This window comes from Pipistrellus hanaki (genome assembly GCF_964339955.1).
Source record: "Pipistrellus hanaki genome assembly, chromosome: 6".
NCBI lineage: Eukaryota > Metazoa > Chordata > Mammalia > Chiroptera > Vespertilionidae > Pipistrellus > Pipistrellus hanaki.
Window position 1 is genome coordinate 87,479,017 of NC_140508.1, and position 24,730 is coordinate 87,503,746.

Here is a 24,730-nt window from a genome sequence, read left to right on the forward strand (position 1 = left end):
CAGCTCTCTTAAAGCTATAGATGTAGTTGATGTGTTTTATGACAGTGTTAACTACTTAACTAAGGAGAATCTTCCTATTTTATAGGAATTTTAAAAATTATTTTATTTCTAAATCCTAATATGTATACAGAGTGAGTGGTGTCATGGCACATAGTAGGGTGTCAAGATTTGCTAATATAGCCGAAACCGGTGTGGCTCAGTGGATAGAGTGTCTGCCTGCGGAATGAAAAGTCCCACGTTCGATTCCGGTCAAGGGCATGTACCTTGGTTGCCAACACATCCCCATTAGGGGGTGTGCAGGAGGCAACTGATCGATGTTTCTCTCTCATCGATGTTTGTAACTCTCTATCCCTCTCTCTTCCTCTCTGTAAAAAAAATCAATAAAATGTATTTTTTAAAATGTGCTAATACAATAAGTTTTAAATTTCCATATTTTTATTACATGGCTTTGGGCTTAAAATCATGAGCTAAGAGGAGTTTCATTGACCCAGTAAAACTTTGCATAGGAGCAGTCTCCCAGGTCCTATGCCCGAAATCACCAATAATCATAGAAAATTCTAGTTTGCCAAATATGCCTATGCCCACCTTCCTTCCCAAGTCTTCACCAACCTTATTCTATGATCTGTGAGCGTGGCCAAGATAAAGACACATTGCTCCACACGACCATCTTCTGTCAACTTCATTTTCTGTCTGGTAACAGATAAGTAGTATATGTGTTTCCAAACAGTCATTGTGGTCCCCAATGGAAGATATTAATCTACAAGTGTATAAGCAGCCCAAGTCTGTCTTTTTTCTCCTTCCCAGTCTTTGCATCTGTATCAGACAACTGGTCCACTTATTACCTGCATAACTTTCCTCTTAAATGTTATTGTTTACATTCCCTTTGTGTATCTTTTAAAGCCTGATCATGAATATAAAAAACAAAAAGTGAAGGCAAGAAAGGGCCTGGTCTCCTTACCAAGGTGCTTACTTCATTATTATATTTTCAGGGAAAACCATTTTTACTGTTTCTAAAATGCTATTGCTATTGCTATGGTGCTGTAGGTACACGCTTCTCTAACCAAAGAAGCGTTATAGTTCAGAAAAGCACTAATTTGGCCAGTGTTAAGCCAGGTGCCTCTGGAAGTTTCCTGCGTATCCTGGCTTCTTCTATTCTGTATGGCCCAGGTCAGTGGTTGGCAAACCACGGTTCTCGAGCCACATGTGGCTCTTTGGCCCCTTGAGTGTGGCTCTTCCACAAAATACCACATGCAGGTGTGCACATACATTGCAATTGAAACTTCGTGGCCCATGTGCAGAAGTCCGTTTTCGGCTCTCAAAAGAAAGCCGAAATGTTTCAATCACTGTACTGTGGATATTTGGCTCTGTTGACTAATGAGTTTGTCGACCACTGGCCCAGGTGATGCAAAGGACTGGTAGAGACAGAGGCAGGCTATGATATCAGGCTTTGCATAGCCTCTTGATTTGGAAGAAATGGTGGTATTTATGACTATGTTTATATGCTTTGAGAGAGAACTCTCTTTGGGTCAATGAATTCTTGATATTAAAAACAACACAGCATAAAAATACAAAGAGTAATTCTTAAAGAAAAAGATGCTTCATAAATTATTATTTAGAGAAACATATATTAGGAAGGCTTACTAAGGTAGACTATTGAGACATCATCTGTTAAATACAAATTGTTCCAATTTTTCCAAGAATAACACTTTCAAATCCACTTCTCATTCAGAAAAGAACAGTCCTAGCCCTAGCTGGTTTTGCTCAGTAGATAGAGCATTGGCCTGCGGACTGAAAGGTCTTGGGTTCAATTCTGGTCAAAGGCATATGCCCAGTTGGGGGCATGCAGGAGGCAGCCTATCAATGATTCTCTCTCATCATTGATGTTTCCATATCTTTCTCCCACTCCCTTCCTCTCTGAAATCAATAAAAAAATACATTTGAAAAAAAGAAGAGTCCTAGTAGACCAGAAAATAGTTATCAGTAGAGATGACAATGAGTATTTTAAAATGAAGTTGTATAATTTTCATTTCTGAAATTACAGCATCCCTAAAGTTGGAGCTATTTTATTCATTTACATAATGTGTAAGAAGTTGTTGGTAATGAAGAACAATGTTATTTTTTGCCTCTACTCAAAAGGTGAAACTTATTATTGGAAATTCAGCAAATGGAGGAACATCTGCTTTGCAAGCTCAGACCCTTGCTGCTTGCTTTTTGACTGGGATTTTCACTTCTTTGAAATGTTCTAAATCAGCAATAGCACCTCCATTTTCAGACATTTAATGCACATTGAATGTCTGAAATTTGGGTTAAAAAAAAGTTAAATAGACAATGAATAAGTTCTCCCATCTGTATGGGAATAGCATGTCCTCTTTCTTGGATGTTACTCATTCACTGAGAGCCAATTTCCAAGTAGATGCAAATTTGCCATCATCTTTCTCTATGCTATTACTAGAGGCCCAGATCACAAAATTCATGCAGGGGGTGGCAGGGAGGGGGCCCTCAGCTCAGTCTGCACCCTCTTGCAATCTGGAAGCCCTCAGGGAATATCCGACTGCCAGTGGGATGGGCCTAACCCAACAGTCGGACATCCTTCTCACAATCTGGGACTGCTCACTCCCAACCACTCACCTGCCTGCCAGCCTGATTGCCCCCTAACTACCCTCCCCTGCAGGCCTGATTGCCTCTAACCACCTCTGGTTCACCCCCACAACCATGGCTTCTGGAAGGACGCCCAAAGGATGTGTGGTCTAATTAGCATATTAGCCTTTTATTAGTATAGACTATTTTTGTAGTGCTTTTCACCGTGGTTCCTAAATCCTATCAAAAATCCTGCAAAATAAGTAAGAGAAGACCTTGTTTGCCATTCTGTTAATTATCAATGACCAACATTAAACATATGAAGTTAGCAGGCAGCTTATGTTGCATCACATATATTTCAATAAACTACCATTCTTGAAAAGCTCATCATTTTGGATGGTGATATTTGTCATATTCTACCAGTTTTGTTCTCACTTTGAGAACCATGATCCCAGTGAGAATCAAGTTTGAAAACACACGTCATCCTAGCTTGCTCATAGCATACAGAAAGTCTTGTCCCCAATAACACCGTGTTGCCTATTTGAAAATTGCTGAGAGTCTATTTGAAAAGTTATCACAAGAAAAATAGTGGGAGGGGATGGATGTTAGCTAGATACATGCAAATGTTGAATCCTTCTGTTATAAAGTGGTGAGATTTGTTTAAAGTCAACATTTTAAAACTTAGAAAATGGAGACGTTACGTAGCTTGCCTTGCACCTTATGCGGGGATGGCGGGGATGGGAGGGAAGGGGCAGGGGAGCCGTCAGTGGGCCTGGGCCATGGCCGGCTGGAGCAGCCTGGAGGGCCTGGGGAGCTCTCTGAAGGGAGCAGCTCATGCACATCTCCTCCCCCCTCTGCATTCAGTGAGGTCACTCGGGCCCCTTCCAGCTGGCCCGGGTGTGAGGATTTGCACCATGGGGATCAGCAAGCATTTCAGACCAGGGCTGGTTGCTTGGCCGGTTGCTCTGTTGGTTAGTGGGTGCCCAGGGAGCCCGTAGTTAAATATTGACACTGGATCTCAGTCTGTTTGACAGCAAAGCCAAGCATTCCCCACTGCCCCGCATCTGTGCCTTGGCCAAGGTCATGGTTAGCTAACAGACAGCAGAGCTGAGACTGGAACCCAGACCTTTGTCTACATCCAGCCCAATCTAGGCCCCAGGGCTTGGGTGAGAAAATAAGTAAAATGTCCTTTTCTCACACTCTGTGCCCAAATGGCCCAGGTTGGTATCAGCAAAGTCTCATATCCATTTTCTAGTTCTAAGCTATCGGCTTTCTGCTCCGGCCTCTCAGGCAATCCTTCTCTGGCATGCTGCTTTTTCAGGCAGCTTTCTGAGACCTGGGTCTCTCCACTACGCTAATGAATTCTCCTTAAAAATATGCCAACTTTCTCTGTGTGTCCGGCTTCAGAACAATATTTTTTATTAAGTGAAGTATTTTCAATGCGTGTTTCCATCCACAGAGTGGAAGACATACACACAGGCTGTTCATTAAAAGAAGTCCTGGAGAGTTCATTTTTAAAAAATTTCATTTGTCGGACAGTCACACTTATTCTAGAGAATGAGTAGCAACACATCTGTGCCACGTTATTTCAAGAATACTTTAAATGTCATTGTATAACTGCACTTAAAACAGTGTGTTTGTGCCAACTAAACCATTCTGAAAGGCTAAGTAGCTAATGAGGGAGAGATTGCCATGTTCGCCGCCACACACCCTCCTGCAGCCCCTCCACCTGGAGTGCGGCTGCTCTGTCAGCACACAGAGCGGATGCATTTGCCCTCACTGAGGCCCAGAGTGGTGTCTGGAGGTGGATGGGAGAAATACTGCCCTCGCTGCCGCACAGCAGGCTTCTCCACAAAGCAGTGTGCTCGTGTGTAGCGGAAAAAGAGACCCCTCTTCCCGGTGGGTTCTTACACAACATAGATGTGTTCCTTTCACCCAGGAGAGAAAATGGAGATGAGTTTTATCATAGCATTTAGCCAAAAATTACTTCAGGCTTCACCTTAAATTAAATATTCTGTACCCCCCCAAAAAAGGCACAGGAATTCCCAATTAAAATGGCAAGAAACTCATATTAAAATGGACTTTCAAGCACTACAGGATAGGTCTATATTAGGGCAACACAGACAAGGCAGTTCTCAGCAAAATCAGCCTCCTGCTCAGCTGAATATGTTGTGGAAATTGCAATAAGGGGCATCCCGCGTGTGGGGTTCAGTCAGGATCACGGTCACTACACTTCTGTCGGGCGTGACTTGGGAAGGGAGCATTCCAGGTAAATGCAAATTTTGATTAAAAATGGCTCTTAGCTTAACAAAGGATTAAAAATGCCACAGAAAAAGAATATAGGTGATCCTCGGATTTTCTCATGAAGGCAGCCTTCAGTCAGACCTGATTTTCCCACGGAGAACACAATGAGCATGCACACCTAACCAAGAAACAGACGCCCCACTTCATTTTCCTTCATAGAAAGTGGCCACACATGAACCAACGGTAACTGATATACCTGTCCCTGCGCAATGGAGGCCTTCTAAAGTGAGTGCGGGTCATCTGAGCTGAGCAAAGCAGTAATCAGTCATGTAAGTTGTCCCATTATTCCGCTGGAAATTCCCAGATAAGATTTGTAGGACAGGCGAGGAGCCATGAGACTATCAGGAAACAAGAAACACCTGAAGGCTGCTCACCCCAGAAGAGAGGTGATGGCTTGAGTGGCAGCTGGAAGAACTCTGAGGAGGGCGGGACCTCAGGTGGAGAGGTAGAGAGAGCCAGCATATGGGGAAATGAGATGTAGGGGACTCTTTCAGAAGCAGCTGAGCAGCTGATTGACTAATTCTTAGGGAGCAGCTCACGAGTAACCATGAAGTACCACATTAGTGACTCCTGACAGCAAATTTAAATTTTGTTCACATGATCGTCAAAGTCTCTGCTTCCACTTGAACTATTTGTAGGAAGAGAGGATCCTGACCAGGACCCAAACCTTTGTTTGAACATCTTTGCCTTGGCTGAGTCTTCGCAGAGCGCCTCTTGCATGCGGTCTATCCTTGCTCACCTGCAATTCCTTATAAGTCTTCACGATGCCCTGTCTGTTAGCATGACTGTAAGTCAGACATTTCTCCCTCCACAGAGACAGCCTGCATTTCTCAGTCCAGTGTGGCCTTTTCTCCTTGAAAATGTCCCTGAAATGCCATTCTGGCCAAGCCTTCTCTGAGAACACACAGCTCTCTGTTTCACTGATGTTCAGAGACAACCAAAACACTGCCCTCAGACCTGACTTTACTCACCACATCCTTTCTTGCTCTCCTTGGCCGTTTCTCCATGTAATCTGCAGACTTCCCTTGCCATTTTAAAACATTGACCCTGGAACATACAGATATGCAAACTTGAACTACATTCAATTTAATATTTTTTAATTGGTCCTCATACCTATTTCTGTGGGCATTTTTAATCCTTTGTTAAGGTAAGTGACATTTTTTACCAAAATCTACATCTTACTGGAATAACATATTTATCTTTCCCATGTGTTTTCTGTTTGTTTGTTTGTTTGTTTATCTTTGCACTTCAGTGGCATTGAGTACATTCACACTGTTGAACTACCATCATCACCATCCATTCACGGCCACACCAGCTGGGCTAGGGATTTGCTATACACTATTGGACACTTACACATTTCTTAAAAGGGTAGGTCTCATATTAAGTGTTCTTACCACAATAAAATAAAATTTAAAATAAAGAAAATAGTCAACTTTTACCAAGCAGGAGTGATTGACTCACTACTGGTATAATGAGACTAATAAGGGGACCAAAACACCAGAACTGTCGGTCAGTGGTTCGCTCTCATCATTAATGTTCTCCCTCTCATCTCTCCCTCTCTTTCCTCCCTGAAATCAATACAAATATAGTGAAAATAAATAAATAAACAAACAAATAAATCTTGTTCATCCAACTTCAAACTTGGCGAAGGTTCACTGCCCAGAGGCTGCCTCGTTAGCGTACCAGAAGGTCTGTGTCTGGGGGGACTCTGGAGGTCATGTGGTGCTGGTTTTCACCTTACAAATGGGTTGCCTACGGCCCTGAGAGGTAACTTGCTAAAGGTCACACACCTGCTCTGGGGTAAAGTCTGTGATGATACTGGACACTTTCCTCCCGAACTCACCTGCTATTTCTGGGACTCTTCTCAGCGGGCATGAAACCAAGTTTGCATGTGCCCTCTGTGTGCCTGTAGCTGACTGCCCCCAGAGGCATTCCAGTAATGCCGTTAGAGTGCAGGCTGTGGTCTCAACCTGCCAGACTGGGCACCCTGACCCTTAGGAGCGATATGACTCAGTCTATTTCAAGTCACTCCCCTAATGTGTAAAGAGAGATAATGAGAATGGAATCTCATAGAGTGATTGTGAGGACTGAGTGAGTGAATACCTGTCAAGCCATGGGCCTACTGCCTCACACACAGTAGGTTTTGGCAATCATTTTATTGCCTTTGATATTACTTTCTATTACTTGCTTCTGTCTTTTAGCATCTAGGATGGAATGTTAATAACACATCCAGAGATTTGCTTTCCTGACAGGTCGTGTGCATAAAACAAATATATATTGAGAGAATGACAAAGGAAAAATAGTGGAAAAGGGAGACCATACCATTGAAGTATCTTCCTTCATTGTCTGCACCACATTCTGAAATGTGGGAAGTATGAGTTGTTTTTATCAATAATATTACCTCTTTTTTCTGATCCGTGAAGTATGCAGCCAGCAGTCTAACAGAACATAGGAAAAATCCAGGTGGAAGGCGTGTGTCTTTCCTGTATTGAGCATGGCACACGGTAACAGTGCTTTGCCATTGTTTCCATGGCCAACCTCGCTTCCGGCACATCGTAGATTTTTCTTGCCGAGTGTCTGAGCACTAGCCAGAGGACAGGGAGCACAGAGACAGTGTGCTCCTGCCGTGGGCTTACACTCGGTAGATACAGTGGACACAAAGGTGTATACACAACAGCAGCTGCAATGGATGGCAGCATGGACTCCATGGTCAGACCACCTGAGTCTCAATCCAGCACTTGGCAACTTTGTGACCTAAACGAGTGAGGACCCTCTCCCTGCCACGCTCGCACCTGTAAACCAGGAGTGGTGGTGGCACTGACCTGACCGGACTCAGGAGCTAGTGACTCATTATAGATATGCAAAGGGCTCGGCTGCCATGCTGTTTCCTCCTGGCGTTCCCTGCCTCTGGTGTGCCTCTGTGGTTCAGAAGACAGTCGGAGAGATACAGCATCAAGGCTGGGTCTTGAAGAAGGAAGGGACTTCTTCAAACAGAAGGAAGACCGCTGGCTACTTCAGGCTGGGACCAGAAGTGGATGTGGCCTGTTCAGGGGACTTTTCCCATTTGTCTAGGAAAGTTCTGAGTTACCCAGGGCCAGGGATCGATTTTGAATGAGGCTGAATGCAGAGTTCTACAGCACCTGTAATAGCCAGAAGCAATAGAGGGTTTGAGGGGAAGATTAGAATGGGCAAAGCAATCGTTAAAATAATTAACTTGGTTAATTAACATCATGATTAGGAAGACCAGATTGGAACACTGTAGGCTTTGATGTGCTAAGAACCTTGGCTGGGGAGTTGAAGCAGAAGGAAGAGCAGGAGGAGGAGGAGGAAGAGGAGGAGGAGGAGGAGGAGGAGGAGGAGGAGGACTGAAGGAAGGAAGAAGAGAGGGAGAGAGGGAGGGAGGGAGGGAGGGAGGGAGGGAGGGAGGGAGGGAGGGAGGGAGGGAGGGAGGGAAGGAAGGAGAATGAGTATGAAATGGAAAGAAAGGACAACGGTGACTGTCTGGAAACAGGTGCTGGGGGAATATGGGGTGTCGAAGGCAAGCCTGACCGCAGGAGTCTGTGGAAGACACACAGGAGCAGACTCAAAGGGAAGGAGCTTGGGAAAAGGATTGCGAGTGCCATTCCAGTCTAGCTGCCCTTGACTCAGCCATGGAAGCCGGGATTTGGAGAAGCAGAACTGAAGTCCAGGAAAGCTCAGCTAAGGAAGTGCATGTGTTGGAACTGAGTCAAGTATCAGTCAGACCCGGTCAGAGGGAAAGCAAGGAGAAAGGGTGGGATTTCTGAGGAGTTGGTATGACAAGCGTAAGCAGGGCGGCGTTCCAGAAAGGGAGGAGGGAAGGGGTGACCCTGTGACAGCCCTGAGGGGGCGGGGTGAGACCCTATGACAGCCCTGAGGGGGCGGGGTGAGACCCTATGACAGCCCTGAGGGGGCGGGGTGAGACCCTGTGACAGCCCTGAGGGGGCGGGGTGAGACCCTATGACAGCCCTGAGGGGGCGGGGGGATTAGATGCAGCAGAAACAGGGAAAACATGGGGCTTCCATGACCTGATTCACTTATGTGTTTGTGTTGCCCGTTTCTTAGAATTGCAAAGCCAGATAGACATCCAGACAGTTTGTCTGCATGTTAATTACACAATTAATCCATTGCTTATAATACTGTTTCCAAATGAGATACTGATTCACATGAGGAGGCTTTAAATCTCAACCACGTTTAGAGTCGAATGATTGTAATAATTATTTTTAAGCCAGATCAATTAAAATAAAAGTAGCTATTTTTTTAATGTAAAAAGTGAGGCTTCCCATACCAGCATTTTGCACAGTTTCACATAATTTCATTGAAGGGATACCATTTGAGACCTTCCATTTTTTATGAATTCCTTATGAAGTCATGGGACTCTTAACACCTTTCCAATTTTCTACTTGAAGGAAGTAATTTGGAAAATGCCAAGGAAAGAAACATGAAGAATATTTAGCATAAACTAAAATCATTAATACTTCATGGAGGTAAAGAAACACACAAATCCATTCCAAGGCATTTTAAAGCAGCCACTATAAAGTCCTCTCTTCTGGGAGGGTAAGAAGATCTTCAAAACTGGGGCTTAAATAGTCTTACTCAAAGGGCTTGGCAGAAATAGAACCTGGGAAACCCAAGGATTAGAAGGAAGTGGATGGTGATATTTGCATGACTTTGTTTTAATTGCTCTTTGTAGCCTTAGATTCCCACTAAGCTTCCCCCCCACCTGGCTCCCCCTGCCCCCACCTGGCTCCCCCTGCCCCTACCTGGCTCCCCAGGGACCTTGGTCAGAGGCTCTTCCTTTATCTCTTACTTGCTGGGATCAGTGGTGCCCTTTCAAAGTATCTTTCATGTCAGAGTTGCAAAGCCTAGCTTCTCCTGTTGGCAAATGTCTGAGACTATTTTTTAAATTCTTTATTGTTGAAAGTAATTTATATAGTATGACATATGTCTCCTTTTCCCCCATTGACCTCTCCTGGCCATCCCCACCACCCCCCCCCCCAGCACATTCCCTCACGTCCACACCCACCCCCCCACCCCCCTCCCCCTGGTGTCTGTGCCCATTGGTTCTTCTTACTATTTATTTTTTTTTAATATATTTTATTGATTTTGTACAGAGAGGAAGGGAGAGAGAGAGCTAGAAACATCGATGAGAGAGAGTCATCGATCAGCTGCCTCTTGCACACCCCCTACTGGGATATGCCCGCAACCAAGGTACATGCCCTTGACCAGAATCGAACCCGGGTCCCTTCAGTCCCCAAGCCGACGCTCTATCCATTGAGCCAAACCGGTTTGGGCGGTTCTTCTTACTATTTAATCATGTCTGGCTTTCCTCTCTGCTACTGCGCCCCCTTGCTGAGCACTCCAGAGCTGTCTCCAGGCGCTCTCCATGGTCATCGCTGTCCCGAGGCTCATGGGGCTGGAGGGAAGGACTCCGGAGAGCTAGATACATTTGGAAGCTGAATTCTGGAGCCAAATCTTAGTTTCAGCTCCGGTTTTGCAATGTTGGGCAAGAGACCTAAATTCAGCATCTTCCTCTTTTTCTCTCCACTTAATTTTTTTTTTTTTTTTAATTTCCTAAACTCGGTTCTTTTCTTCTTTTCCCTCCATTTTTCTATTTTATCAAAGTAATGTGTGCATAAATTATCAAAAACAACAGAAGTTCTTTTAACTGGCTTTTTCTTAAATGATTTCCCAGATTAAGCAACTTTCTCCCTTCCTTTGATATAACCTACTGACTGATGTTCACAGCGGACTCACCACAGGACCTCACCTGCTGTCCCTCTAGTCCAGTGTTTCCCAACCTTCTCTCATGATGAGAATCACCTGGTGGAGTTGTTAAAACACAGATTCCTGAATCCCAACTAAGAAGTGCTAAACTAGAATTTTTGAGAACATATAGGTAAAATTGCATACCTAACTTAGTGCTCTGTATATAAAATCTGTCTTAGAGCACTAGTTAAGTATACAATTTTACCTATATGTTCCCAAAAATTCTAGTTTAGCACTTCTTAGTTGGGATTCAGGAATTTGTATTTTAACAACTCCACCAGGTGATTCTCATCATGACAGAAGGTTGGGAAACACTGCTCTAGTCCACCTGTGGACTTCTGACCCCACCTGTGAACTGCTGACTCCCCATGAACTTCTGACCCCACTGTGAACTTCTGACCCCATTGTGAACTTCTGACCCCTCCCCCTATGAACTTCTGACCCCACCTGTGGACTTCTGACCTCACCTGTGAACTTCTGACCCCACCTGTGAACTGCTGACCGCCCCATGAACCGCTGACCCCACCTGTGAACTGCTGACCGCCCCATGAACTTCTGACCCCTCCCCCTACGAACTTCTGACCCCACCTGTGAACTTCTGATCCCTCATGAACTTCTGACACCCCCCTTGAACTTCTGACCCCACCAGTGAACTTCTGATCCCGCCTGTGAACTTCTGATGCCTTCCCCTACCCCCATGAGCTTGTGACCCCACCGTTGAACTTCTGGCCCCACTTGTAAATCTCTGACCCCAGCTGTGCAGATGTACATGAGCCAAAAGTCTGTTTCCAAGCCTGCTGTGCCAATTGTACTTGTTCATATAGTTATTAGATTCCATTATCTAGTATGTAAACCAGTGACACAGGGATGCATAAAAGCATTGCTATTGCTATGATGTTAGTTTGGAAAGACCCGATAAAGATGAGTTACTGAAAATAAAATGCTACAGAAGTGAGTGTTAAAAAATAATGGTAAATTATTAGGAAAGAAGCTCAAAAAAATCTAAAAAGATTCTGCTTTGTGTCTATAAGTCCTCAATCCACTTTAATGAAAGTGAAACTGGAAAATATAGATGAGGATGAGGATGGGTTGGGTCCTGTAAATGGTGCAGAACTGGAAACCCATCCTCACAGTCCACCTGCAGACGTGGGTCGGGCCCAGGGGCCTCTCCTGTGTGAAATTCAGCCAGGCTCACTGGAAGTACACTGCAAGAGGCTGGTATTTCACAGGGATTCAGCGCATGTCGGTGTTATTGCTACTTGTCTAATGTTGTGCATCAGGTAATTTTAGAACAAAAGAGAAAAAGAAGGTGAGGTTAAACCAAATCAATTTCAAAAGAAGATATTGGGGAAAACCTTTAAATCCAACAACCAAACATTAGACAGCAAAGGACCAAAACTTCACTGTGGTCAATTTTTTGGCACCAGAATACTTGTGTGTAAAATTAAGAGGGTATTGATCATCTGATTTCTGAGCAGTTTAGCGTGGAGGGGAAAAACAACACAGGAAATGCATCCCTGCTTCCATTTTAACACCAAACTGCCCCATGGCTTTGGGAAGCTGTCCCGCCTTCCTCTGAGGCTGTATCCTCTGTGAGATAAGGACGATGATAAACAATGTATCACGTGGCCAGAAGAATTGCTCTTAGAGAGGTGCATTGTGGTCATATCTCTGTTCTCCCCCCCGGAGTGTGAGCTTTGCCTGCTCCAGTGTCTGATCGTGCTGCCTGGGGCTCTCAGCCCCTCAGAAAGGACCGCAAAGTGCTGTTTTTTAAAGAATTCATTTCCACCAAAACCGGTTTGGCTCAAAGGTAGAGCGTCCGTCTGCGGACTGAAAGGTCCCGGGTTCAATTCCGGTCAAGGGCATGTACATTGGTTGCGGGCACATCCCTGGTGGGGAGGTGTGCAAGAGGCAGCTGGTTGATGTTTCTCTCTCATCGACATTTCTAGCTCTCTATCTCTCTCCCTTCCTCTCTGTAAAAAAACAATAAAATATATTTTTTTTTTAAAAAGAAAGAATTCATTTCCTGGTCTCGCTCTCTCCTATCAGGACCCATTTGCTTAGTAGGGGGTTTACGCCACGTTGCAACGGGTGAAATCCTCTTTCCGCCCCAAACAGAAAGGACTCAGAATGCGATGAAGAAGAAAGATGGGTTTCATTGCAACGTCTATGCCACGAACTTGAGCCTTAGATGCTGTACTCCATGGTGGATGCATTAGTTAGTGTGTGTACGCTGGAGATGAGGTTTAAACTCTTACTTACCCAGGGGTCTGGCCAAACCCAGTGAATCTGTGTCAGGTGAAACATGCTGACATTTCAAACCATTTCCATAGCTGACCATGGAAGTAAATGCTTAGTCACTTAATATTTATCCTGTGGTAAGGAAGTCAGCCTGTGCTGATTCTGCTGGCTGAGCCCACATCCTAGGTAGTTGTTACATTAAAAAAATACATGGAAGCCAAAACTGGTTTGGCTCAGTGGATAGAGCATTGGCCTGCAGACTGAAAGGTCCCAGGTTCGATTCCGGTCAAGGGCATGTACGTTGCTTTGGGCGCATCCCCAAATGTTTCTCTTTCATCGATGTTTCTAGCTCTCTATTCCTCTCCCTTCCTCTCTGTAAAAAATCAATAAAATATATTTTTAAAAACATATGGAAGAGCAGTGATTGAGAAGGTACAATGAAAGCCTTGAACGTGCTACCTCTGCGATTACTATTATTGGGAGGGGGAGAGAGGATGCTTTTTTTAGGAGACAGTTCATAAATACAAAAAGTAATGGCATTTACTTTCCTGTCTTTTTATAAGATCCTTAAAATCAATATTAATTCTTGAAGAGAAATGTTAACATTTAATTCAGCACCTATTTATACATGACACTCATCTAGGTTTGGGACCTCATAAAGAAGAGTAAGGTTGGGTCATTCTGTGTTCAGCAAGTTTGCTATGTAGAGTAGAAGACGTGCATTCATCTGGCTAATATACTTCGGTCTGCGGCGTGTGGAGAGCCAAACTAGACCAGGGAAGAGAATCGAGGCCCCAAGCGTACACTTTGATTCCCTCAAGTCAGCCTCCTGAGACCCTTGAGAAGCTGGAAGATGGCACTTTCCGAAGGCTGGGAGGGGGGAGAAGAGGAATTGCTATTCAGCGGATGTCGAGTTTCAGTCTTGCAGGATGGAAAAGTGCTGGAGACCCGCGGTTAACTGGACTGCATCCTGGTTATCAACACTGGCTAAGAGGGTAGATCTCATGGTTGAGTTTTTTCCATGATAAATTAAAACAATTGGTAGATGACCTCACACTTTTTATTTGAACCATCGCAGACATGGGGGGAAAGCCTTTCCTGACCATACTTTTAAGGAAATTACGTGATCATCATAAGCCAAGGAGCTTAAAAGCAATCCCTGATGAGAACGGTTTCTCGTGTCATCGGAAGCAGCTGCCCAGACTCTCCTTAAGAGAAAGGGGAGCAGCTGCATTTGACCTTTTGAATAATTATTTTTTTCCATCTGAATTCAATTTCCTTCCATGGTTACGTATCAGATTACATAAGCAATTACAATGTGCTAGATAAAATCAGCTTTGCATGGAGGAAGATTCTGGATGCTAGCCTAAACAATATTCTTGCCACAAAGCCATGAAAGTGTAACCTTAATCACGCTACTGTGACACGGGTGGACAAGTGAGTCTAGAGTTACCACCACATCAGAGTGGGTTGAAGCAGTGGATTCCCTATCAGGTTCCAACCCATGGGGCTCAGTTCACTGTGGGACTCATAGCTTATTGATGAGCGATACAGATGGCCTAGAAATGCCTTCATTAAAATGCAGACATTACTCAACCAAGTGGAGCTGCTAAGACCTTATACCCGGAAAGTAACGACAATACAATTCAAAATATCATTTTTGTATTTTTAAAATCATTCTAGACATAGAATAAAATTTAACCTACATAAGTATAAACTGGCATATTTTAACACAAGTGAAATTCAGTGAAGGAATGATTTAAAAAGCAAGTGCCAAGCCTGACGATCATGGTTCAGTGGTTGATTGTTGACCTATGAGCCAGGAGGTCATGTTTTGATTTTCAGTCAAGGCACATGCCCAGGTTATGGGCTCCATCCCCAGTAGGGAGCGTTCGGGAGGCAGCCCATTAATGATTCTTTCTCATCGTTAATGTTTCTCTCTCTCTCTCCCTCTACTTCCTCTCTACAATCAAAAAATATATATTATCTAAAAAGCATAATAAATAGTAGTACAGATGTCATAATATATACAAAGTCATTTCAATGTCTTTGGATGTGATGCTAATATCGGAATTCCTTTTCCTTCTTTTCTAGGGTGGGGGCCAGTAAATGACCTGCAGCCTGTGCCCCGAGTCAGTGAGTACACTCTCCGTAACCTTTGAACCCTGGGTAGTTATAGATAAGAAAAGCAGCAAATGCAACATCTGAGCACTCCACACAGTCGCTTTTAAATGCCTGCTCTTATCATGGTAACTGTCACCAGAAGGCACAGCCAGCGGCATTGTTGGGGTGTGATGTCCCGGAGGGTAGGGGAGAGATGCAACCGTGATCCCTGCCCTCATGAAATTTACAGAGGAAACCAGACTTCTAAGAGAGATCCCAGTCATACCTCGCTTAATGAATAAGTGATGTTCCTACTATTTAAAAAAGTTTACATTTTTCCTTTAAAAGTATTTAACACTTCCCCGAAACATTGGGCTTTGGTTTTCAGAAATGTCTTCCTCTGAGAATACAGAAAACCTTACTAACTCATGTACTGCTAATACATAATTTGTGACCATTTGTCCGAGATCACCATGAAATTGACCTTTGACTTGTGTACAAGGAATGAACTTGATAAGATAAATAGAGGCAACATCTATAACTTATTCACAAAGAGTAATTGTTTTTCATGGCTTTAGCATATGGTCTTTAGGCAAAAAGATTCAGCTATAAAATAGGAATCCATGTCATCAAGTAGATGTCTCTTTAGACAGACTTTATTGGCAGATCATGGTATTGAAAGTAATAAAACACTGTTACTTTCAATAAATTCTGACTTCCATAATTCAGGCTAGCTTTTTTCTTCCCCCCTACCGCCCCAAACTCATTATTCCTATCTAATGAAGTTTACTGCTGTGTTAATATGTGAACATAAGCATTTATTAATAGAAGATCAATTCTTCTTGGCCTATATTTTATATACAAATATGAATTTTAATATTTTGGATGCTTATCTGTGGCATTAATCACATAAATGACATAGAGTATTTACTTTTACAAGAAAAATTATATATCATTTCCCTTCCTTTTCCATGATTTTCATATAGTAGATAATTTTTTCTTAATTTAAAACTCAATATTTTCACATAGCGGGCAAGATAAATTCCCAGAATAATAATGAAGATTCATGATGAGAAAAAAATAACCCCAAATCAGATTATACCCTCCTTGGGCATATTGAAAAATTGGAGCAGTAACAGAATTACTATTCACTCATTCATTCATTCAACAAACACTGAAGGGACATGCTTATTGCTTCAAGGTGTGTAGAGATAAATAAAATTCTCATCTCGTCTTTATTGTGCTGACAGCCCAAAGGTTGAAACAGAGATGAAGACAAATCCTTTTTTCATGTGATAAGTGATGTGTTATTCTTAGAAACAACCTGCTTTGGGAGCATGGAGAATATATCACTAAATCTGACTGGAAGGATTGGGGAAATATTCATTACAGGTATAACATCTGAGCTCATTCTTAAAGAATAAATACAATTTCTACAAGTAGAGAAAATAAGGACAACATTTCAAGTCAGTATGAGCAAAAGTATGGAGATATGGCATTTCATAAATTGCTGAAGAAAAACAAGCATAATTAGTTGTAGAGAGCTAAGAGTGTGAAAGCTATATATGGTATATATAAAAGTATATTGCTGTGAAAATGCGCCCTTACTTAGCAATTAGAAACAATTGGAGCTCAGAGAGTGATTTATTTGAAAGTCATCTGTAGACCATCATTGAAATGTGAAAAACCCGAGACAACTGAAAGAACTTTTAGGAACACAGAATAGAATCAACTCCCTGAGACAGGAGGAGAGGAGGGGTCAAAAAAGATAAATTTTGAGGGCAGATATAAAGACACCTCAGAGAGTTTATGTCTGAGAGCTCCCATTTCCTTTATACTATGCTGTCAGATGAGCATGGGATGCAAGTTTGAATCTCAGCTCAGCTGCCCACGAATGATGTCCCCTCTCCTGACTACATTTCAGTGTTATCTTCTGTAAAATGGGGGTGGCAGTCGCATTTAATTCTCAGATTGGAGAACTGTGTAATGCATGTAAGAGCATGTTCTAAACGATAAAGTTTTCTATGTTGAGAAGCAACCTGAGATGTTGGTCAGGATGCAGAGTGAGCTCTTGTCCTTAGAGAGGGGATAACAGCACGTTCCTTGTACGCACAAAGCGGGTTATTAGAGATAAGGCATGTCCAGTGTATTCACATGCAGGTGCTCTGCAGATGGGAGCCGCTAGACTATCCTCATCTGAGCAGGAGCTTGTCTTGAGGAGGGAAGAAACATCTAGGTGGGGAATGGAAACAGGACGGGACATGGAAAGATGTGTTGATGCAGAATGTAGAGCTTATTCTGAAACTCTGGCTTTGCATGTCCCGTCATCCCTGTGAGCTCCAGAGCAGCAACAACGGATGATGCGATGAACCTGGGGCTGGAGGAGGTCAAAGCAAGTGCTGTGTTCCAGCAGAGGGATGCGCGCATTCAAGGGCAATGCCTTCCTCCATATGACAACTGCTGCCTTGTGTGGTTTCTCCCCTTTTTAAATTTAATGTACTGGGGTGACACTGATAAATATGATCACAGAGACTCCGGATGTGGCTTTCTGTGTTACAAGGTCTGAGCATTGCACCGTGTGCCCACCTCCCAAAGCCACATCTTCTCCAGTCCCCATCCATCAGGACCCTCTCACCTCCCACCCCTCCCCTCTGGCAGCCGCCGCCCTGCTGTTCATGTTCCTAAGTTCCCGTTGTACATCCCACATCGGAGAGAAGTCACATGGTTCTTGGTTTTTCCTGACGGACTTTCCTCACTCAAGATAATGTTCTCGGGTCTTCCATGTTGTTGCCAATGGTGCTGTTCCACCCTTACTAGGGGCTGGTGGTATTCCGTGTGTACACGGACCACGTCTTCTCTGTCAGGTCCTCGATCAGGGGACACCGTGGCTGTGTCCATGCCTCCGCCACCTTCTCCCACAGCCTCCCACACTTCCTGTTGTCTTGTTGGTAATGGCCTCTCATGCGTGGGGGGTCGTATCTCACTGTGGTTTTGATTGCATTTCCCTGATTGCCAAGGAGGCTGGGCATCTTTTCATGCATCTGTTGGCTCTTCCTGTGTCCTCTTGGGAGAGGTGTCTGTTCAGGTCCCCAGCCCGCCTTTTGATTGGGTAGTTTGTTTGTTTGGTGTTGACTTTTATGAGTTCTTTCTATATTTTGGAAATTAAACCTTTGTCGGAGCTGCTGTTTGCAATTGTCATCTCCCATCAGGTCGGCTGCCCCTGTGTTTCCTTGTCCGTTTCTTTTGCTGCGCAGACACTTTTCAGTGTGACACAGCCCCCTTCAGTTATTCCTGCCTTCCCTTCCCTTGCCTTTGGAGTCAAGTTCATACCATGTTCTCTACCACCTAGGTCAGTGGTTGGCAAACCGTGACTCATGAGCCACATGTGGCTCTTTGGCCCCTTGAGTGTGGCTCTTCCACAAAATACCATGGCCTGGGCGAGTCTATTGTGAAGAAGTGGCATTAGAAGGAGTTTAAGTTTAAAAATAGTGGCTCTCCAAAGAAATTTCAATCGTTGTGCTGTTGATATTTGGCTCTGTTGACTAATGAATTTGCCGACCACTGACCTAGGTCCATGGTTTGGTACTTACCTTTTCTTCTATGTGACTTATCATTTGGGTCTTCGGTCCATTTTGAATTCCTGTTTGCACCTGGGGGCAAACTGTAATCCAGTGTCATTCATTTACATGCGTCTTTCCAGTTTGCAGCCCCGTTGGTTAGAGAGACTGTCTGCTCCGTGTGTGTCTGGCTCCTTTGTCAGAGCTTGTCTGCCCACACACATCGTGTGGGATTTGAAGGAAGAGCCGCTCCTGGCCACACTCCCGTGTCCTGTCCAGTGGGTCACACACCTGTGCTCACACTCGGAGCTTTGCATGTTGTCCGTGAGCTCTCAGCAATTCCTGGAAGACACGGCTGGGAGGTGGACGCGGTCCTGTGCACAGTGGGCTCCAGAGGGGGAGGCGCATCAGAGTCCATGAGCTCTTAAGGGGTCAGATGTGCAGCTTCCGTTCCGTTCCCATGGGCCGCCAGCCCCCTGCCCAGGCCGGCGTGCCCAGAGCCTTTGCCAGGGCTCACAGTGCCGGCTTCTCTACACCAGCTTCTGGGGAAGGAGGAGGCTTGAGAAGATCAGGGTGTGAGCCTCGAGGTCAGGGTGAGGGTTAAGGTAAGAGGGGGAAGGGGAAGGCAGGCCTAAGGGTGTCGCTGTCCGTGTCCCAGCGGCAGCCTGCCCTTGCCCACGCCCAGGGGCATGCGGCGATGGCCAGGCAGCACGTGCGTGTCTGTAAAGTGGGGGCTGTCCAGGCTGGGAGGGGAGCAGGAGACTGTTCAGCAGCCTCTGAGCTCAGGGGAGGATTCAGCCTTACAGATCGGACAGGAACTGATGAACGTGGTGATGGAAAAGAGGCAGCACAAACCTTTCAGTTCGCAGCCTGACAGTCTCCACTGAAAGGCCCTCGTGCTGTAAGAGTAAAAAATAAAAGAGGTGTTCTTGCCGAAACCAGTTTGGCTCAGTGGATAGGGAGTCGGCCTGTGGACTGAAAGGTCCCAGGTTCAATTCCGGTCAAGGGCATGTACCTTGGTTGCGGGCACACCCCCAGTAGGCAGCTGATCGATGTTCCTCTCTCATTGTTTCTAACTCTATTCCTCTCTCTGTAAAATAAATAAATTATAGATATATATATATATATATATATATATATATATATATATATAAAGGATATATATATATATAAAGGATATATATATATATATATATATAAAGGATATATATATATATATATAAAGGATATATATATATATATATATATATATATATATATATATATATATATATATAAGGTGTTAGCCAGCCTGGCCTACTCCCCCACAGACACCAGTAACCACACAGCTTGCAAATTCTGCCCAAACTGCTGCCCTCACCCATCCATATGATCTTGCGGGAGGTGTTGGGATCTTCTCCTGTTGGGGGAGGGGGGAGAGGGCAGGTGCACATCCTTCTCAGTGGGCAGCCGTCCACAAAGCAGGGGCCGCTGGCCTGCATGTCGCTGTCCTCAGTCAGGTCTCCGGGTCCCTCAGCCACAAGAACATGTGTTCTCAGGGGCTGCTCTGGAGGGCGTGCCCTTCCCAGGGAGGCAGGGCGATGGGGAGGGTCAAGGTTCCCAACCGCTTCCTCTCTCATGAAAAGGTTCTGTCGTTTCCACTGTGGCCACAACGGATCCAAAAGTCAATCTTTTGGTCTTTTTCAAGGGCTCTCAGAATAACGCAGTGGTGATGAGACGGAATTCTTCTTAAAGGGCAACTGCCCCCCTTGCTGGCGTGTTGTGGTAATGACATGCATCTGTGAAAAATCCCAACTCAGGGTTGTTTGGGAAATTTTTTTTTTTAATTCTTTATGTTTTTGAATTTCACAGTAACTTGAGGTTTATGCTAATGAAACTAGATAAATTAATGCTGTCATCATACATTGTAAACCAGGTGTGTTAAATTCAATAGAACTAAGTTGTGTTTAATGTTTCTTATGCCTAGAAAATAGGGAAATAGTCTGAATAAGCTTCTTTAAAATAATAGAATCTCAACTTTTAGAATTGAGGTACAATTTATACACAACAAAAGGTATAAATCTTGTGTTCAAGCCAGTAAATTTTGACAATTGTGTGTACACCCAATATATGATAATTGTATAATGGCACCTGAAATAAGGTATTGAATCTTGGGCCCTAAATATTCCTCTTATTTTCTTTCCGATTAGTTCTAATCCGTGACCCCATCTCCTCCTCCCACTCCGCATCTCCTTCCTGCCACTCGGACAATCACTTTCTTCATTCCGTCCGCTTGGGTTCATTTAGGCTATTATTGGGCTTCATCTGGGAAGGAATCGTATAGCACACTAGAGGCCCGGTGCATGACATTCATGCACTGGGGGGTCCCTCAGCCAGGCCTGTGCCCTCTTGCGGTCCAGGATAATCCTCTTGGGATATCCACCACCGGGTCCTTAGCACTGCTTCAGAGGTGGGAGCCCAGGGAAGAGGCTGAAATGGAAACAAATATTAATGAATAATTAACTTCATAAAAAGGAATCAAGAGCCCTAGTTGGTTTGGCTCATTGGATGGAGCATCAGCCTGCGGACTAAAGGGTCCCAGGTTCGATTCCGGTCAAGGACATGTACCTTTGTTGCGGGCACATCCCCAGTAGGGGGTGTGCTGGAGGCAGCTGATTGATGTTTCTCTCTCATGGATGTTTCTAGTTCTCTATCCTTCTCCCTTCCTCTCTGTAAAAAATCAATTAAAAAAAATTTTTTTTTAAAGGAATCAAAAGACCAACAAGAGACGGAGGACAGAGTCCTTAGTGACATACAATGAGGATCAATAAGTAAATTTTTAAAATGGATAAAGAGAGACTAAAAGAATGGTGACAGTTAAGAGAACAGCAGAAGTGAAGATCAAGAGAATGTCTAGCATGTGCTGTTGACAGTGTTTGCTGAAACGGAGGAGCCTAAGGTTTAAAACAGGGAAGTGTCTCCGGGTGTTTATAATGTGGATGCAGAGAACACTTTTCAGTCCATCACTGTTCTATGTAATCATTCTTCCCAAGAAATGAGCTGTATTTATATCCTCCTTGATTCGCTGCTTTTGAAATTCAGAAGTAAATCTGGTGATAAGCTTGGTTGTTGCATAACGGAGTTGTGTGAGGGGCTCTTTACAGCAGTAAATATGTTTCTGTTGAGTTGGTGTTAAAACGTTGGTTTTAACACATCTTTGACTGAAAAGGTTTGCCGTTGATTGCAAGGCAAGATTGGGCTAGTGGATATCACTGTGAGGTTGGAACATAGAGCTAATTTCCTCATTTGACTTTTAAATCAGTTTTTGTGTGTTAACTTAAATGGAAACGTTTCGATTATGAACACAATGCCAAGATGAACTGGCACACTCCAGTGACTTTAATGAAGTGCACATGTTTTGCGCGCTTGTGAATGATGGCATGGTAGCACAGCCCTTGAATCTTATTATTTAATATTTTCTGCACTAGCATTTTATGACACTATTTACCATAACCATGGCTTTTTAATTTTATAAAAACAATTCAACTTTAAAAATACTTTATTTCACCAACTTTTCAAAGAGACTGACATTACCAATGGAGTGCCTGACCCATTTTTTTATATATATATTTTTTTTATTGATTTCAGAGAGGAAGGGAGGGGGAGAGAATCATGGATCAGCTGCCTCCTGCATGCCCCACACTGGGGATTGAGCCCACAACCTGGGTTTCTGCCCTGACTGGGAATTGGTTCATAGGTAGACCCTCAACCACTGAGCCACCATGACCCATTGTTACATAAAAGCAAGAGTCCACAGCCAATGTATTAAATTTTAATTAGCTAACATTTACTACATGTCTATTATTTGAAAGGCACTATTCCAGGAGATTAATTTTCAAGGAATAAAAAAAAATGATCAGGGCAATTATCATTTTAAGGTGACATAGTCTTCAGTAATCATAATAAAATGTATATGCATTAAATACAAAAAGAACACATGTCACTAATATATACAAAAGAGAAGAGCAACTAGGACCATTCTGAATAATAATATTATTTGCCCGATACCTTGACTCAGGCTCTTTGCTAATATTTTTAGACCACGGAGTTCTTTTTTGAGTTAAGTCTTTGGTGGTGCTAGGAGAGTGAAATTTGCTCAGATTCTGATAGATGCATTTACATTTCATGTCATATACCTAGAGCTTCAAGCCCAAGCTATGGTTTTCTTTTTTGACTATTTTTATAAAATTGTTCATGCCAAACAAGGAATCAAGATATAGAAGCATAATTTAAATTTATAACTGTTGACTCAATATCACTAGGTTAAAAACTTAATAATTCATGAATGCACTCAACGCTGTGTGTTAAAGAGCTGTGAGATGAACAGTGGATTCACCTGTGAAACATGCCCTGAACATTAGCTACTGAACACACTTGACAAGTATTATGCACCGCACATATGCACGAAGTGAGAAATAATCAACACCACTTCCCTTGCTGCCATTGGATACATTGCATGTGTCATTAAAGACCTAATCAGTTGATTCGTACAGTCTTCTCTTTCATAAATGGTGGAGCTTACATGGACGGTGCCATAACCTTCTGTTGTGCCATCCCTGCCCTTCCCACATCGGGTGCTTAATAACCACCTGCTTCTGGGTTAACTGCTTGACCACAGATAAGTACTCATGGGGGAGAGACGGACAGTGTGTAACTCTGTTCCATTCTTTTCCCCACATGCCTCTCTCCTGTGGCTTTGTGCTCGGTCCCGGCTCCCTTTCTTTCCCGGATCATTACCAGCCTGCAGGCTCTGGAACTGGATAGAATTGGGCTCAAGTCCAGCCCATGGTAGGTCCTTGGGCGAGTTGTTTAACCTCTGCAAGCCTCAGTCCCCCTAGAACATAACGATGCATCAGGAATTGTGGGGTTTGGTTTGGTTTGCTGTGTTTTATGGATGTGTTGACCATTGTATAATGCATGTAGGTCAATGTTTAAAGATTTATGTGTTAAAGATGTTTCTAAGAGTGCTACTTGCATGCCACATTGAGGACAGCCTTTTCAGGGAATGGAGGTGTGGTAGATGAGCAACCTGAGGTTCAGAGGAATTACATTTCTTGTCCTCAGCCTCACAGGTAGTAGGTGTGGCGTGGACATACACGCCTGAGGTTGTGGGACTCACCTTACCCTCTGACCACTCCACATGCCCGCTCCGTACTGGTGGGACTTCGGATCTCTCCAGGCGATTGTGAGAGAATGTCTCCAGTGACCCTTACAATTACTTCAAGTCATGTAACATTCATACAAGGCCAAGAACGTATGTTAATCAAGTGCACAAGGAGAGAGGGACTTCTTCCTTCCTATTTGCTAAAATAATAATGGTCTGAAAGAGGACAGTTGAAGTGATAAGAACATTATGGACTATGAAAGGTGACCTCACTTAAGCCCCAGGGCTGCAAGCCAGGGATGCCAGGTTCTGCATCAAGTGTCATTTGTGGTTATAGATAACTGTGCTTCATACGAAAAGGAAAAAATTATGTCTCCACAGATTTGTTACAGCGAGATTGATTACTGGACATAATAGGTTACATTTCAGTAAAAATCCTTGCAACATCTAAGACATACCAGAAATGTCCCCAACATCTAAGACATGCAAACTTTCGTAGAAATTTGAGATTAAAGAGTGATATAAGCAGAACCAATAAAAGCATTGCATTGTTCCTTTTGCTGGTTTAGAGTCTGTGCTTTCTGGTTCCACCTCCAGGCTGATGGTACTAAGTGTGTACTTCGATGCCGCCCACAGAAGTCACCATGGGTCTGAGTCTCTCGGAGGCATAAGGAAGGGACAGGGGGGACCTGAAGGAGATGAGAGGATGCTTGTTCACAGCCCAAAACTGTAAAAGAGCCGAGAGGTGGTATCTCAGAAGATAGGTGGTTGTTGCTTTCTAACGTACTTGATGGCCCCCTTTCCACAGAGCTACCAAATAAGAGAAGCTCATTTAATTCGATTTTCTAACTCATTGCTCCTCAAAGCCCAGACCGAGGGAGGATACCTCACAGATTGCATGCCACATGTCAGGAACTTATGACCACACTCCCAGCATTATCCCACCCACTGTTGTCTGTAATATTTTAATTCTAAATGGAAGGAAGGGAAACTGTACTAGAACTAGATCTTAGTCTTT

At 43.8% G+C, this 24,730-nt stretch overlaps 1 protein-coding gene across 2 annotated transcripts in view; it reads left to right on the plus strand.

Annotated features, from left to right (window-relative positions):
* Positions 1 to 24,730, plus strand: part of CHST9 (carbohydrate sulfotransferase 9) — a 105,974-nt gene that overhangs the window by 42,522 nt on the left and 38,722 nt on the right. For both annotated transcript variants that reach the window (XM_084887422.1, XM_084887423.1), the window contains exon 3: positions 15,004 to 15,045. In XM_084887422.1, the coding sequence (XP_084743548.1) occupies positions 15,004 to 15,045 (42 nt within the window). The remainder of the gene's footprint in view (positions 1 to 15,003; positions 15,046 to 24,730) is intronic.